The sequence below is a fragment of the Arachis hypogaea genome, chromosome 12, assembly GCF_003086295.3.
Source record: "Arachis hypogaea cultivar Tifrunner chromosome 12, arahy.Tifrunner.gnm2.J5K5, whole genome shotgun sequence".
Lineage (NCBI taxonomy): Eukaryota > Viridiplantae > Streptophyta > Magnoliopsida > Fabales > Fabaceae > Arachis > Arachis hypogaea.
Window position 1 is genome coordinate 111,335,576 of NC_092047.1, and position 17,399 is coordinate 111,352,974.

General features: G+C 38.5%; 1 protein-coding gene across 2 annotated transcripts; it reads left to right on the plus strand.

The window, feature by feature from the left end:
- The first annotated feature begins 234 nt into the window (after positions 1-234).
- On the plus strand, positions 235-6,189 carry LOC112728274 (putative disease resistance RPP13-like protein 1). Of its 2 annotated transcripts, XR_011868903.1 has the most exons (3): positions 235-3,336; positions 5,154-5,453; positions 5,832-6,189. XR_011868903.1 is itself a non-coding variant. In XM_029291120.2 (2 exons), exon 1 carries the CDS (start codon positions 616-618, stop codon positions 3,289-3,291), a length of 2,676 nt encoding a protein of 891 aa, XP_029146953.1. In that variant the 5' UTR covers positions 271-615; the 3' UTR covers positions 3,292-3,336; positions 5,832-6,189. The 2 variants fall into 2 exon arrangements, 1 of the variants encoding a protein (XP_029146953.1); XM_029291120.2 differs by lacking the exon at positions 5,154-5,453 and having other exon boundaries at positions 271-3,336.
- Positions 6,190-17,399: the final 11,210 nt, after the last annotated feature.

Genomic DNA, 17,399 nt, shown 5'->3' on the forward strand with positions numbered 1-17,399 from the left:
ACTTTTTTTGGCTACTAGTTAAATGCTAAGTAGATTTTAATATAAGTGCTGTACGTGAGACTTTCTCTAAGGTGAAAACTCAACTCCAGTCGACTTCACCTGAGTTGATAATTGAGAGTCGTTAAATGATTTGAGTGATTTAACTAAATTTTCTTCTAACAGCTCTCATCTATCAACTTTACGTGAAGTGCACTACAGATGAGTTTTCACCTTCCTCTAAACTTATTTCTTTTTGTGGGAGGCGCTGTGTGTTGTTGGGTAAAGAAAAGAAAGGAAACAAGGAAAAGAAATAATGATCTGATCTGATTTTCATTTTTATTGTTGTTGCAGAAGTTTGTTGTTTATGGTTAAGCTCTGTGGGAACCTTTTCTGCTTGTCTCATTCTTGTGGTCATGTAAAGATAAAAATAAAGAAAAAGATAAAAAAAAGTAGAAGGACGGAACGACAAAAGAAAAGAAAAGCCATAAAAGATTGGTCCCTATCTAATGTTTTCTTTCTGGTTTTGTCCAGAAATCTTTTATCATTTCTGGTTTTGTTGGTTTAAGCGATAAGATATAGACACACAAAAGTCTCAAGTTTGGAGAGGACTTGTTTGTATTTAGCCTACTGGCCACCATGGCTGCAGGTATGCTTAGTTGCGTGGAGTCTGAGTTGCAGGAAACATTATCCGGCTTGTCCCGGCAGGCGGGTCTAGTAACAACGTTGGAGAGAACATTAAAGATGTGTGCATCATTGAGAACTCTAGTTGAAGATGCGGAACATAAACAACTGTTTGATATTCAGGCGAAGCTGTGGATGCAACGCACTGTGGATATATGCTATGACATGGTGTACATATTGGACGAACTGAATCTGCAAGAGGTTGGAAAGGTACGTGTTTTTAGCCATCAGTTCTCTTTCTTCAATCCTTTCCGACGTCATCACAAGGGTATATATGCTCTTGGGCTGCGTCATAATAAGCTGAGAGAAATCATCAGTGGATTTGAAAGCCTAGCAGAGGAAGCACGTGTGTATGGAATTCGAAGGTCTGCTAAACTGGAGAACTGGAATATTTGTGAGCGGCAATTCAATCCTCTTTTTGAGTATGAGGTTTATGGCAGAGAAGTAGAAAGAGAATTTTTGGTCAGCAACTTATTAGACGGCAACGATGATATTCGAGTGATTTTCATTGAAGGAATGGCTGGAATGGGAAAGACTACACTGGCCAAACTTGTGTACCAAAATTATCAAGTGAAGGCTTATTTTGGTTATAAGGCATGGGTATCTGTCTCGGAAGAGTTCAATCTCAGAAAAATTGTCATGGCCATCCTAGGGTTTTCAACTTCTGATCTAATGAATGATGTTGAAATGGAATTACTGGTACTCATATTTCGTCGAGTTACTGCCGGAGAAAGATGTCTCTTTGTTCTGGACGACGTAGCCAACTATACTCTTGAGCACTGGCAACTAATAAGGGAGTTTTTCAATAATTTTTGTGTTGCGGGAAGTAGAATTTTGGTAACCACACGGAAGAAATCTGTCCCATACCGACTGGGATTCCCATCGGATGTTGTCGCATATCTGCTGCCACTAACTGAAGAAGATTCTTGGGCAATTGTTCGGGATACTGCATTTGGTCCACTAACACACACTGATTTCCGATACCCGAGAATGAAAATCACAGAGAAATGTCGTAACGTGCCGCTATATCTGAGATCTATTGGTGCTATCATGCGTTACAAACACAGCGAAATAGAATTTCGAGAGATATTGGAAAGTCAGATATGGGAGGTAGCACACGAAAATCAAATGGGGCCTTTCTTGATTATGCTCTATTGTCAACTCCCCTCTTATTTGAAACAATGCTTATTGTATTGTTCCATCTTTCCCAAGGATCACATAATCGTTATAGATCAACTGATCCGATTATGGATGGCACAGGGTTTTATTCACACGGAAGAACAAGGCCAGAGAATATTTAATGGGTTGTTGGGCTATTCCATCTTCAATGAAGTTACACTACATGGTACTCCGGGTTCCACATGCCGATTAGAGGGCGGAATCAGCAGTCTCAGCCACGCTATCGCAGAGAACGAATATCGCAGAATGCTTCTTGATAGTGGGGACGAACCTATAGAAGACCATGATCTTCCCAGGAATTGTCGCCATTGCACTCTTACTATTGCCACTCACACTTGTTTACCAGAGTCCATTCCCAATGCAGAGAAACTCTGCACTTTGATGATTTTGTCTGAGTATTCCTCAGTAGATGCAACAAACCTTTCTAGTCTGCTAAGTAATTTGAGGAGGCTCAGGGCACTGATCTTGAGCTCTTGTTCCATACAAGAACTTCCAACAAAGGTAGGAAAATTGTTTCATCTAAGATACCTTGACTTGTCTTTCAATCATGATTTAAAGCGCTTGCCTGGAGTAATATGCAATCTGCTCAATCTTCAAACTTTAAATCTCAATGGATGTCGTAGTCTTCAGAAACTACCCAAAGGTATCGGAAAATTGATCAAGCTACGGCATCTTGAGATTCTTTGGACAACCAGTCTTACTTACTTACCAAAAGGGATTGCATGTTTAACCTCGCTCAGAACCTTAAGCCGTTTCTTTGGGAATTCTCTTGTTGGAAGCAAAGCATGCAACATTGGAGACTTGGAAAAGCTGAACAATATCCAAGGGAATATCACCATAGATGGGTTGGGAGCTGAAACTGATGCTTCTGATGCTGAAAGAGCAGGTCTAGAGAATAAGAAAGGTTTGCGTGGCTTAGAGCTCTGGTTTACTGCTCCGGGAGCCGGTACCAACGATGAAAGGGTACTTGGAGCTTTGAAAGCACCTCCTGAATTGGAAGATCTCGGGATATTTTACTACAGAGGAAATTTGTTCCCCACTTGGATGATAGCACTGCAGAAGCTTACACATCTAACCCTTGCTGATTGTGAGAAATGCAGTGTTCTTCCCAGGCTTGGAGAACTTTCATCCCTTGAATCACTTAAAATAATCAATATGCCCAGTATAAAGAAGGTGGTGGATTCTGAATTTCTGGGAACAGAATCAACTGATGCATTTCCAAAGCTTAAAACACTTTCCTTCCAGAAACTGGATAATTGGGAAGAGTGGGTTGGACTAGGTGATGATGGCGTCCAAGCAAATTTTATGCCTTTGCTTTATTCTTTGTCAATTGTAAACCGCAGAAAGCTAAAGGCAATTCCGGACTACATAAAGCTGAAGAGAAATGAGAGGTCTTCATTTCAAACTAACATTAAAAAATGTCCTTCTCTTGAGCAAACACACTATCAGTAATGAACTAGAAGAACATTTTCCACTGCACAAAGGAATCATATGAAGGTAAGCCTTTCCCGAAACTATCCTTTGGTAAATGTTGCCAAAGTTGTTCATATTCCAAAATACTAAATTTGTGTTACAAACTTACAATATCTATCATTTTAGAAATGTCGTACATTTATAACTCAATATAGTAGTATTGCGTACCCAGTGTTTTTGCATACATTACCAGATTCTTAGAATGATCGATGATAAAGTATGAAGAGAGTATTATATTTTAAATATCTAAAATCTGCATAGCATGCAATCATCATCTGTTCATAATTCAATTCCACCATTATCGCAATATAAGGTTGTCATTTGTCAATGTCAGCAGCTAATAAAGTACGCACATGGACCAAATATTTTGATGACTTCAAAGTTCGACGTGTGAATGATTTTTTGGCTGGTTTTAGTCCATATTTTCTTCGCAATTTCTTTTATTTCTATCTCTTGTTTTTGTTGCTACACTATCTCCTACGCAGGACATATTAACAGGGTACTGCTCTCTGTATTTACAATTTAGGCCACTTAAGCAAAGGATTTTGCCTTCCGTTCTTTTAATACATATATATATATATATATAACCCTTTCTAAAATAACATTTAAGTTATCCTTTTTGATGTGTCATATTTTAATAGGTGTTTATTTATTTCAAATTTTTAATAGAATTTGTTAGATGGCTAATTTATCTAATAAAATAAAAAAATAAGAAATTGATTTCGGATCATTAAAATTTGTTGAAAATTTAACAAAATATTTGAAAAATAATGTTATAGATTACTCTTTTATTTTTCACACAAAATCTCTTATTTCTAATAAAAATTAAATAAAAATCCATACTTTCATAAAAAATAATTGTAAACTAGCTACATTAATTTAAAAAAAAAGATATAAAGTGTTTCAATTTCTTTCCCCCTTTTTTTTATATAATTAGAAACCAAATTGTATAGAATAAATTTTCAAATTTAAAGATCTACTTAACACGATAAACTTTTTAAATTGAAAATTTTTACGGTAACACTAATTTGTGTTTTTATTTTTAATTTGTCACATCAATATTTTAGTTTAGAATTTAGTTAATATAAGAAAATTTTTAAATTAACATTTTAATGAATATATAACAAATGTATTAAAATAAACATCAAATTAGAATGTGACACATCAGAAAAAGTAATTTACATATTATTTTAGAGAGGATATAGTAGCATTCATATATATATATATATATATATATTTATTGAAGTATTTAAGTTAAAGGGAAATTAATGGTTTTTATTTGCACAAAATGTTAACGGAATTATGAATGCAAATGCAATGCTTGTTTGGAAATTTATTGGGGATGCCTAACAGCTATTTTGGAGAGGTAAAAGTAAAGAGAAATTCTCCACATTCAAGCGTTTTTTTATATAAGTTTTTACAATCGCAATTTCTTTTTTTTTTTTGCTGCACGTTCTTTTTCCTCTTCCTCTTCTTTTTCTTCTTTTCTTTCGTTTCTTGTCTTCTCTTTCTCCTTCTTCAACCGTTACTGCATGTTTTCACTACACCTTTTCTTCTTCTTGCTGCACGTTCTTCTTCCTCTTCCTCTTCTTCTTCTTCTTTTCTTTCGTTTCTTGCCTTCTCTTTCTCCTTCTTCAACCGTTATTGCACGTTTTCGCTACACTTTCTTCTTCTTCTTGCTGCACGTTCTTCTTCCTCTTTCTCTTCTTTTTATTCTTTTCTTTCATTTCTTGCCTTCTCTTTCTTCTTTTTCATTTACGTGCTTTTCTCTCTATTTTCTTTCTTCGTTATTCTCGATTTACATTGTTTTTTGATATTAAGCTCTGAAATCGTTTTTGAAGAAGAAGAAGCAGCAGAAGATGAGGAGGAGAAAGAGAAAGAGTTCTGAATTATGCATAAGGTGTACTTCAACGAATTTTGGGTGTATTTCTTAAATCCTTTGGGTGTAGTTTTGTAATCTTTTGGGTGTATTTCTGTAATTCTTTGGATGTATTTCTATAATCGTTTGGGTGAATTTCTGTAACCGTTTGGGTGTATTTTTGTAATTCTTTGGGTGTATTTCTGAAGTTCCATTATCTTCAAATTTGGCAAGAAACTCGTTTTCATGAAGAAAGAAGAAGAAAAGTCGTGTATAATACATGGTGAGTAGCGCGCTTTGGAAACAGGAAGTGGTTGAATAACATGCATTTATTTACTCTTGAATGTGGGAGTGTAATACGTGTGTTTTGTTGGGCTTGTGCCAACTTGTAAGACTTGTAAGCCAAAAAGACTTATATGTATAGTAGGCCTCAAAAGTAAAACTTATTTTGCTAATTTTAATTAGTTTAATTGCTGGTCCCAAAATCAATTTTTACTTCTAGATTTCATCCTGAGAAAAGTGATAATTTGTTAATTTCTATCACATTTATTTTTTTTAGGAACTACTACCAAATATAAAATATTAATTGATCATACAAATTTCTGCTAGATCAAGAATTCATCTTTCTTATTATTGACCCATTTTTTTCATGTCTAAACAGATGTCTAGTCAAGCGTGGAATCTAGTAGACGGGGAAGTGCTTATTCAAGCTTTCTGCTTTTTATAATAAAGGTCCAGTTTACACAAATAAAATTGTTGCCTGTTGCCTGTTGCCCTGTTGAGCTACTTCGGATTTGGGAAACATTTTGTTTAATGTCTATTAAACTATGAGTGTCCTTGTATCCTTGCATGACTATTTGCTTAGTTTGCTTTTTTTTTTTTGTTTCCCTTTCGGTTTCACTCTATTTGTTTGGATAGTTTCATGTTTCAGTTGACAAACACTACTTATGCTCTGAACACTTCTATTGTTGACTCATATATGGTCGGAAATTGGAATACTACTGTTGTGTAGCATTTTGCCATTTTCGGCTTTTTTAAACATGTATCATGTATGTTTAGGGTATAACCGTATAAGGACTCACTAATTTAGATATGCTTCATCTATGTGTGTAACGCATTTATATGGAGTAAGGGGGTGCTTTACAAGGATATGGGGTAGCTTTTGACTGTACCATGGAACAAGAAATCAAAGGGAGGAAATTGTGTGCCAAAAAAAATGAGGCGCCAAATCGGAGAGTCCGAAATGTGAGGGATGAAAAATTTAAATTTTACGGTGAACTAATCGGACTCTTCGATTAGTTTTTTTTTTTAATTAAAAAACGGACCCTCCGAGTGTGCATAAAAAATTATTTTTTTGAAAACGGACCATCCGAGTTCTTCTACCACACAACTCCCTCGGTCCGAATTGTGTTCCACTGTCACTACACGTAGGTCAAGCACCTGTGTACTCCATAACGAGGCAAGACACCAAACTTACTTCTATATTAAAAATAAAAAACGCCGTATAAGAGAATGAAAATTTTATAAAGAATTATCTATGTTAAATTTTATTTTCTAACTAAAACATGCCCTATTGTTAAACATTTTACCTTATGAATTGATCATATATAAAATTTTTAATATTAGTCTTTAGGGTATACGTTTTTCATTAAGATTTGGATATAACTTTAATTAAGTTATATTTGGTATATTTGAGTTTTTTGGTATATACCGAGATCAGAACTATAAAATATATATATTAAAATATAAATATATATTAAAAATAAATTAAATAATATGTATATTTATATACAAATACATTAATACTAATTTTACTAGTTAATTTTAGTATATAAATAATACTTTTGTTTTAAAATTATCACTTAAACTTTTTTTGCACCATTTATCTCTCAGTTGTTTTTAAAATCTTCAATAACATTCTTCGGTTTTTTTCTTTTCTGAATATTAGTTCTCTCTCATCATTATCTCTTTCATATCCAGCAAATCACTCTCTTCCAGGGGCGGAGCTAGGTACAAGAAAAGGGGGGCAATGTCCCCCCTAATTTTAATTTTTTATATGTAAATTATATGTAAATTTCAGTTTAGCCCCCCTTAAAATTTTATTTTAGTCTTATTTTATTGTGTAAATATTTTTTGCCCCTTCTAATATTTTTTCTAGCTCCGCCCCTGCTTTCTTCATTCTTTTTTCACCAATAGTGCCTGTGACGCAGCCATTCACTACTGTCTTATGGTGCAACGAATACCTCAACCACCGCCACAAGCTAACAATGTGAAATATCTGCTAAACACCTAATATGGGCTCATTTTAATATTTTTTTGGTGACTAAAAATAAAACACAACAAAAACAAAAACCTAAGAAAAAGAAGATATATTTTCAAAAAAAACTCGTGACCGAAAAATTGATCTTTTTCTCTCCGTACACTACTGTTGCATTAGCTAGTAACACCATCCTCCACCGCAATGAGAGGTGGGTATGTCCGAGGTGGACACTCAAGATCTCATGAACCAAAACAGAAACAAACGATGGAACTAGAAAACACAGAAAGAAAAGGGAAGAAAGTAAGAAGGGCTGAAGAAGAGGAAGGGTTCACTGGAAGTTTGTCCCTAGTACCAAGAGAGGAAGACTGGATGATAGAGGAAACAGAGAGACAAATAGTCTCTGCTCCAACAATCCGAACCTTCAGTGAAGCAGTAAAGGGAGGCTTAAAGCCAGTTAGGGAAGCAGAAATGGAGGATGACGAGTTTTCCTCAACCGAAGAAGAAGGGGATAGCTCAGAGGAGGAAGAGGAATCCGAACAAGAATAGAACCGAAGAACTATGGAGAAGAGCCAGCAACCAGATATCAGGGTGGAAAGAGTGGATGGAATTGTTAACTTCGTCCTTAATGAAGCTGCATTGAAGGCATTAAGACATCCCTGGTGGGATACCTTAATCGTGAAATTACTAGGGAGGAAAATCTCGTTACCGGTCCTCAGTAGAAGATTAGAGACAATGTGGGGGAAGCAAGGAAGTATTGAGGTTATTGACATAGGTAATGACTTTTTCATCGTCAAGTTTTTCTCACAGGAAGACCTAGATTTTGCGCTAACAGGAGGCCCATGGAAAATTTTCGATCACTATTTAGCCATTAGGCCATGGAAACCAAACTTCAATCCAGTTGAAGCCACAGTAGATACTATTGCAGCATGGGTGCGATTACCCGGTCTGGCGATTGAATATTATGATGAAGAGATGCTCAAGAAGATTGGTAATGTGATTGGTCAGACCATGAAAGTGGATGTGAACACAGCAGAGAAATCAAGGGGAAAATTTGCGAGGCTATGTGTGCAACTGGACCTTACCGCTCCCCTGGTGGCGCAATACTCCATTAATGGAGTGAAGTATGGAGTGGAATATGAAGGGTTATACAACATCTGCTTTGCCTGTGGTATGGTGGGACACGAGCAAAACAACTGCCCGAAAAAAGTCACAGTTGAAGAAACCCAGAAAGATCCACAAGCGGCCATGGAGGAGGGAACGAGAGTAGAAAAGACAGGAAGTGGAAACGATGGAAAGGAAAAGGGCAATACTGGAATTGGCACAAAAGAAAAGGGTAAAAAAGTAATAGGAGAAGGGAACAGTGCCTATGGACCCTGGATGACCGTCCAACAAATAACACGTGGTAAGAGGGCAGCAAAACAAAATACTGAAGCAGGTAGTGGAGGCAAGGGTGAGACGAGTAGTAGAAATACGATTGGAGAAAATGGTACGAATGGTACGAGGTATCATGTTTTAAGGAATATGGAGGGGACCAGCCCTGATGACCACAATACAGATCATGCTAATCATTTGAGAGAAGAGAACGTCACTTCCAAGGGAAAGAAGAATAATACTGAGAAAACAGTAACTGTTATGGAGCAACACCAAACCAAACCCTTTAACCAGAAAAAACCCCAAGCCAACAAAAACAAACAAGACACTAAAACAGCCCAACCCAAAGAAAAAACACAAACCATAAACCCAAAACAGAAAAACCAAAATGCTACCCAACAGACCCACCCTAAAAACCCAATAGAACCCCAACAAAGAATGACCATCACCCAAGAGCAAAATAACCTGATCCCTGCCAGCCTTGATTCGAAAAACACACCAGAAAACCACCCAAGATGCAACACCTACGAACCCCAGAGCACCCATGAGACAACCATGAATACACCACAAGATGCACATTTGGAACAGGAGATCGTACCAGAAACAATACAGGGTGACGAAATAATGGAGGAAGTTATGGAACCAGACCCAAAGCCTCCAGACCTCAACTCCATTGAAACAGAGGTAATGCTGGAAGCAATAATGAAATATGAGGAACAACAGCAACTATCTCACAAGATGATAGAAGATGAACTACAAGATGAAGTGCAAGAGGAGGGCATGCAACTTGCAGATGAGGAAGGAGATCAGGAAAGGGAGGACAATCCCTTGAATGATTAAGATGGTAAACACCTTCCCTATTATAACCTCAATGATTATTATGTCGTGGAACTGTAGAGGGGCGGCAAGCAGTGCTTTTTGTCACACCCTGAAGGAATTTGTTGGTATGCATAAGCCCAATGTAGTAATATTGCTAGAAATCCGGTGTAGTGGTGAAACAGCTGAGAGAACTATAAGAAATTGTGGCTTTGACCATTGGCACATTGAAGAAGCAGTAGGGTATAGTGGAGGAATTTGGGTTATGTGGAAGGATCCTGACCTAGTGATCAATGTCATTGAGTCAAAATTTCAGTATGTCCACATGAAAGTCCGTGGTGGAAATGAGGAAGAGTGGCTCCTAACTGCAGTGTATGCTAGTCCACATGAAAATAAAAGACGGGAGTTGTGGAATGAATTGAAGGGTGTTGGAGGGAGAATGACAGAGGACTGGTTAATGGTAGGAGATTTTAATGAAATTTCAGATCCGTCAGAAAAGAAAGGGGGAGGAAGAGTGGATACTAATGCCTGCAGAAGATTTAAGAACTGGATAAATGAATGTGCCATGATTGATCTTGGGGCAGTGGGAAACCGGTTTACCTGGAAAGGACCAAAGTGGGAGAATCTGGACAGGGTGTTCAAAAGGTTAGATCGTGTAATTGCAAATGCAGACTGGAGATTAAGGTTTCCGGAGGCGCGAGTCGATGTTTTGACTAGGATGAAATCAGACCACCACCCGCTTCTCATAACCACTAATCCAGGGGCTGGAAGAAGGAGGGAAAAGCCTTTTAGATACGAGGCTATGTGGAGTAGGCACTCAGAATTCCAGGACTTTGTGAAGCAAAATTGGAATTATAACTATCAAAACAACAGAACTCTGGAGACATTTTCCAATGAGCTCCTAAGATGGAACAAAGACATTTTTGGGCATGTGGGTAAACAAAAAAGGAGAATAATAAATAGAATAGCTGGAATCCAGAAAGCTGCTAACTACGGAAAAAATGCTTTTCTGGAAGAGTTGGAGGAGAAACTAAGAAAGGAGTTAGAGGAGTTGTTAGATAGAGAGGAAGAATTGTGGAAGCAGAAATCACGGGATCAATGGATGATAGACGGTGATCGGAACACAAAATATTATCACACTAAAACCATTGTTAGAAGAAGAAGAAATAGAATTTTGGCACTAAAAGACAATGACGGGGTTTGGACTATGGAAGAGCAGAAGCTGAAGCTTAAGGTCGTGGAGTTCTTCCAAACTCTGTATGCAGAAGACAACAACGAGGTAATTAATTTAGAGGAGAACCAGCACTACCCCCCTATAGAGGAAGAGCTTAAGAGAAAGATGGAAGTGAAGCCAACAGCAAGGGAAGTAAAGGATGCCATCTTCAATATCGGATCCTACAAAGCACCAGGGCCAGATGGTTTCCCTTCAATCTTCTTTAAAGAAAATTGGGAAGTGGTGAATGAGAGCATGATAAAGCTTGTGCAGCAATGCTGGTGTAACCCAGAGCAGGTTAAAGACTTGAATGAGACTTATATAACTCTAATCCCAAAAGTTAAACTGCCGGAGGCAATCAACCAGTTTCGACCCATCTCCCTATGCAACGTGAGCTACAAGTGCATTGCAAAAATTTTAGTGGAAAGACTAAAACCAATAATGAGAGATAGAATCGCACCCTTTCAATCTAGCTTTGTTCCGGGGAGACAAATTCAAGACAACATCCTGATTGCTAAAGAGTTAGCTCACATGATGAAGAGGGCTAGAGGAAAGAAGACCTTCATGGCCATCAAGTTTGATCTTGAGAAAGCCTACGACAGGCTAAAGTGGAGCTTCTTGAGAAAATGCCTTTATGATTTTGGACTAGGTGAAGGGATGATCATTTTAATCATGAACTGCATAAGCTCTGTGTCTTATAACATCCTATGGAATGGGGAGAAAACAACCAGCTTCAATCCATCCCGGGGGGTAAGGCAAGGAGATCCTATCTCCCCATATTTATTTGTGATAGCAATGGACAAGTTGTCTCAAATGATTGAAAAGGAGGTTGCGAAAGGCAGGTGGAGGCCAATAAGAGTAAGTAGAAAAGGGCCAGAGATATCTCATCTTCTCTTCGCCGACGACCTATTGGTTTTTGCGGAAGTGGGGACGGAGCAAATACAGAACATCCAAGATTGCATCAGCCTTTTTTGTGCTCAATCAGGGTTGAAAATCAGTGTGGAGAAAACATCTATAGTATTTTCAAACAATACCAGAAGAGCGGAAAGAAACCAGATTACTAGCATATGTCAATATCAGGAAAAAACCAGTTTGGGAAGGTACTTGGGAGCCATGATCAGTAACCATAGAAAAGGTAAAGACCGTTTCAAGAATATGATAGAGAAAGTACAAAGCAAGCTCAAAGGTTGGAAGGCCAACTGCCTATCTCTTGCGGGGAGGATAACCCTGGCCAAATCGGTCCTCAACCCAATAGCAAATTTTGAAATGCAACACTGTCATCTACCAAAGAGCATATGCAATCAACTTGAGAAGATGCAAAGAGGTTTCATATGGGGAGAATCGCAACAACAGAAGCGGATTCATCACATTAGTTGGAACACCCTATGCCTCCCGAAGGCCAAAGGGGGGGGGGGGTTGGTCTTCGACATATGACGAAGGTCAATGATACTTTTTTAATAAAACTCATATGGAAACTGATCACTGACAGGGATGCGTTGGTCACCAAAGTCTTCTCCCAGAGATACATATACGGCAGGAATAATACAGGGGGTTTGTATAGCAAACATGCAGATTCACCTCTATGGAAAGAGATTGTCAAACTCTGGCCTCTACTAATAGAGAATTGCAATTGCAACATAGGTGACGGTAGGAAAACTCTGTTCTGGCTTAATAGATGGGTTCAAGATGAAGAATGCTTGATCACAAAGAAACTTCTTCACACCGATAACATTGACATCACAGCAACAGTGGCAGATATGACAGATGAAAGTGGAGAATGGGATTTTCATGAATTGAGAAGGGTGCTCCCGCAAACAATCTTAGAGAAGATTCAAGCTATACCCCCACCAAAATAAGGAGTGGAAGACACCATAAAGTGGAACCATAACTCGAATGGTGAAGTTACGGTTTCATCAGTGTACAAATTCCTGACAAAAAATAACCAACAGGAAGAATTGCCGATGTGGAAACATATATGGAAGTGGAGAGGAATGGAGAGAATTAAAGTCCTAATGTGGAGGCTAGCCCATGGCAGAATCTTAACGGCGGGAAGAAAAGCAAAAATTATGGGAACAAATCCAAGTTGTCATAATTGCCCTAATCAGCCTTAGACATTGCTTCATGCCTTTCGGGATTGCCCACAAGCAGCAAAAATTTGGAGCCAGCTAATACAACCAACTGCAACAGCCATCTTCTTTGGTACGGATTTAACAAACTGGCTAAAACTAAATATGGAAAATAGCTTTGGAACAGCATCTGAACACTCCTGAAAGGATGAATTTTTTGTGACTTGTTGGTTGATATGGAAATGGAGAAACCAAGAAGTGCATTCCTTCCCCTTCAAAAGACCCAGAAATACAGTTAAAGTAATAAAATCTACAATCAGCAACTATACAGAAGCACTGCTAAAGAGAAAAAACGGAAGATCCAATACCCCCTCTAATAGGGAACGAGTAATCTGGTACCCACCTCCTCAAGGGTGGGTGAAATTGAACACTGATGGAGCATATAGGGAGAAAACAAAAGAAGCGGGGAGTGGCGGCTTGCTAAGAACACATGAAGGGGAATGGATAGGAGGTTTTACCGCAAGATTGGGAAATTGTCAAATTATGCAGGCAGAATTGTGGGGTGTTCTCCATGGGCTTAGGATGGCATGGGATTTGGGTATGAGGAGAGTAGTTATAGAAGTTGATTCAATAAAAGTGTATGAAGAGATAAAGCTCAAGCAGAATACACAACGCTTTAATCCCCTCCTTAGAGAAATTGACGAGCTACAAAAAGACCCTGGGAGCTCAACTTTCAACACATCTTAAGAGAAGGAAACATGTGCGCAGATTGGCTTGCCAAAGAAAGTTTCAAAAGGAAAAATGGGTTTCACTTCATCGACAGTATGCCTGAAGGAATGGAGTCTCTGTATATGAATGATAGAAGAGAAATAGTCATTGTAGACAATTAGTTTTTTTTCCTTGGGCCTTGGCCCCGATGGTTCACCAAAAAAAAAAGAAGATATATTTTCTGCTATAATCTCAATTAAACTATGCCTAGGTAGCAGTCATTCCGTGTATAGAAGCTTATTTCGCACAGCATGCTTCGCCATGTAGTTAGTAGCAGTGTTAGCAGTCCGTTGGATTATGGCCAAATTCACCGTCCAGCTCCTATTACGAAGTTCTTAAATTTTGCCAATAAAATTCTGATGCACACCAAAAGAATAACGCATGATAGTATGATAGGCATTAATGCAGTCAGTTTCACAAATAACTTCTCTAAAGTCATCATCCCACACCAAACAAAGACCTCACAAGATACCAAACAATTCACACTGAACAATGCCAACCTCTGGTATAGTACTGGAACATTCCTTAATCCAATTTCCCGAGTGATCCCGAAGAATACACCCAAAACCAGCCACATGCTGATAGTCCAAGACACTAGCATCACAATTAAGTTTGATCACAGAGATAGGTAGAGAAGTCCAAGAAAAAGGAGTAGAATTCGGGTTTATACTAACCCCAAAATCATACAAATCACCACAATCTTTTACTGCATGCTTTATTAAATGAACAACTGTTGAAGTACTCAAGGAACCCTCAATATTAAAAAAGTCGTTATTACGGTCATGCCAAATCCACCAAACTGCCGCCGAGAAGAGGCACTCACAAACATGAGTATTATAATTAATCCAGCTATGGAAGTCCCTATCAAGATCAGCCACAATGCGCCCAATACCCAAACGATTCCAAACTGCCCGGACTTTTGGGCAATTCCAGAAGCAATGAAAAAGGTCCTCCTCTATCAGGTTGCAGCGTTGGCATATCGGGGAGCTAGCTAGACTTCAGCGGTACCAAAACTGTTGGTCGACAAGGCATTGTGAATTCCAAGCCACATAAGAAGCTTAACCTTTTCTAGAACTTGCAGCCACCAAAGCCAGAGATAATTGTCCTCATGATTTCATTGAATGGTCTGTTGTAAAAACCAATCATAGCCATATTTGGCTGAGTAAACCTTTGTACTCGAGTTTCTCCATGCCCACCTAGGACCAAAATCACCATGCAAGGCTGGTTGGATAGAAGACAGCTTGATTTTAAACACATCGTCAATAGAGTGCATAAGACATTCCAATCCCAGCGGTTATGAACCCATACATCCTCCACCTTCAAAGATGTATGCAGAGATGTGAACAAAAAAGGGGACACGCTCAATCAAACAGCCCTCCGGGTACTGTGAACCGAACCAGAAAGATTGAGAAAGTGACCCAATGCTCTAAGAAAATCCCTCTAGCATCTTGTTCTTAATCTTCATTATGTCATGCAAAATGTCCGAAGCATTATTTGTGATCACCGTATCCAACATCAAAGAATCAGGCACATACTTAGCCTTCAACATTCGCACCCAGAGCTTATGCGAATTATGCAACAACTGCCAAAGAAGTTTGCCCATCAAAGCCAAATTAGCACACTTCGTGTCTCTAACATCAAGGCCACCAAACTTAAGGGGAGTAATAACTGTATCCCACTTAACTAAGTGAAGACACCTTTCATCAATTTTTTTCTTTCAAAGAAAAGCTCTCAGAACAGAATCAATTTTTTTGCAAATAGAGGTAGAAAACAGAGAAACTTGCATATGATAAATAGGTAAAGTAGAAGTAACAACTGATTTAATCAAGCAAAGTCTACCTGCTCTATTGAGGAGTCTTCTCCTTTAATTTGCCAATCTAAATTTGATTTGGTTCAAAGTATCCGCAAAAGAGGCCTTAGAAGCTCTTGGAAGCCCAATGTTGACACCTAAATATTTTTCCAAGTCATTAGTCAGCCGAATAAGAGAAATCCTGATAAAAAACCTCCCTTCTACTATTAGAGATATTTTTGGAGCAAAGCGCTTTGGATTTTTCAAAGTTAATCTTCATACCAGATGCCTTGCAAAAAAGGTGCATAGTCCTTATAACATTCTGAACCTGAGTCTTGATAGCCTTACAAAATGAGAGAAGATCATCAGCAAACATAAGGTGAGACATACGCGGATCACCCTGAGAAACAACCATAGCTTCCCAACCACCAGAGCAAACTTGAGAATCAATAAAAGTGGCTAACCGCTCCATATAATGAATATTTATTTTTAATATATTTTTCTTTGTGTCCCACTAAATATTTCTCATCATAATAATAGAAAAGGCCCTTATCACGTCGTTGTTTGATCTTGCAGCTGAGAGTCGACGATGAGTAATTCTGCCACTGCTCCCCTGAGTTTGAATGGATGCCTTTTCTGGTGTCGTGACCATGGGTGCTACATTTGGCGTGGCCGAACGGACCAGTAGTGGGGTCCGAGCCAAACTAAATTGGGTAGGGAAGTTACTGGATGGGCTGCGTCCTCCATGCGGTCTCAAGCTAAGCTGAGTAGCTTGAAATTTCTACTCATGCAGTTTGGCTAACGAAACCGCTTCCACATACATCTTTGGTTTTGCCAACTTCAACTCACACTTCAAAGCATCCATGAGTCCTACCACGAAAAGGGAGATAAGCTAGTCTTCTCTGAGTTCGGTGACCTGGTTTGAGAGCTCCTCAAAGTGGTATTAATAATTGGCCACGGTGGTTTGCTGTTTAAGCTCTTTGAGCGCCGCCTTGGGTTCATGAAAAATATTATGGCCGAATCTCACGCGTAAGGCTTCGAGGAATCCTTCCCAATTGTAGTTGATGGCATTGTTGACGCAGCATCGATACCAGGTGTAAGCTGGTCCCGTGAGGTGGAACGATAGCATTCACATCCGCCATGCCTCCCAAACCACATACAATTCAAAATACTCCCTAGCACGGAAGGTCCACTCCTAGACCCCAACTCCGTCAAACATGGGAAGCTCAGATCGTGATCCCTTCGACCACCACAATTGGTAAGTCTCCCCCATCGACTCAACCGGATCGTAATTCTCCAATGGCTCTAAGGTTGATTTCTTCAGCTTTAAGGTTTTTCTGAGCATCCGCTCAATGTCCTTCATGGTGGTCTATGGTCTTTACACTACAAGAAAAATACTGAGAACCATCGGATTTACCTCGAATTTAGTATCCGACATTAGCGGCAAGTTTTTTGTCGGATTTACTGTCAGAATTGGCAATGAATTCGTCAACCTAAAATATGTTTTTATAAGATTTTTATTTAAATAAAAAAAATTAAAATTATGTTTTCGAAATTAGAATAGAGATTTTCTAATTCATAAATATTTGTCTGTCATTGTTTAATTTGTTTTTTTATTTTATTGTTTGGTTGATATATTAATTTGTAGTCTAAGTCGTTGGATCGTGAGACAACACTGGTGGAGACTTTCAAGTATTCCCATACTTTGAAGGCAAACAAGGAGAAAATTGCTGACGAGTGGTCGGCAACCCATTATGTGAGTTTAAATTAATCCTAAATTTTAGCTTCATTTGGTTTAAAGTCAATTATTTAACTATTATCCTAAAAAAAAAAAAAAACTAACGTGCGTAATGCAGGAGGAGTATCAGCAGAGGTTGGAGACTGCGACCACAAATCTTAGTCTCTTGGTGGAGCCGACGAAGTTGGCTCCAAGACCTCAATTGTGG

Excerpts from the sequence above, each read along its gene's own strand:
- LOC112728274 (XM_029291120.2), top strand. The coding sequence starts at position 616 with ATGGCTGCAGGTATGCTTAGTTGCGTGGAGTCTGAGTTGCAGGAAACA.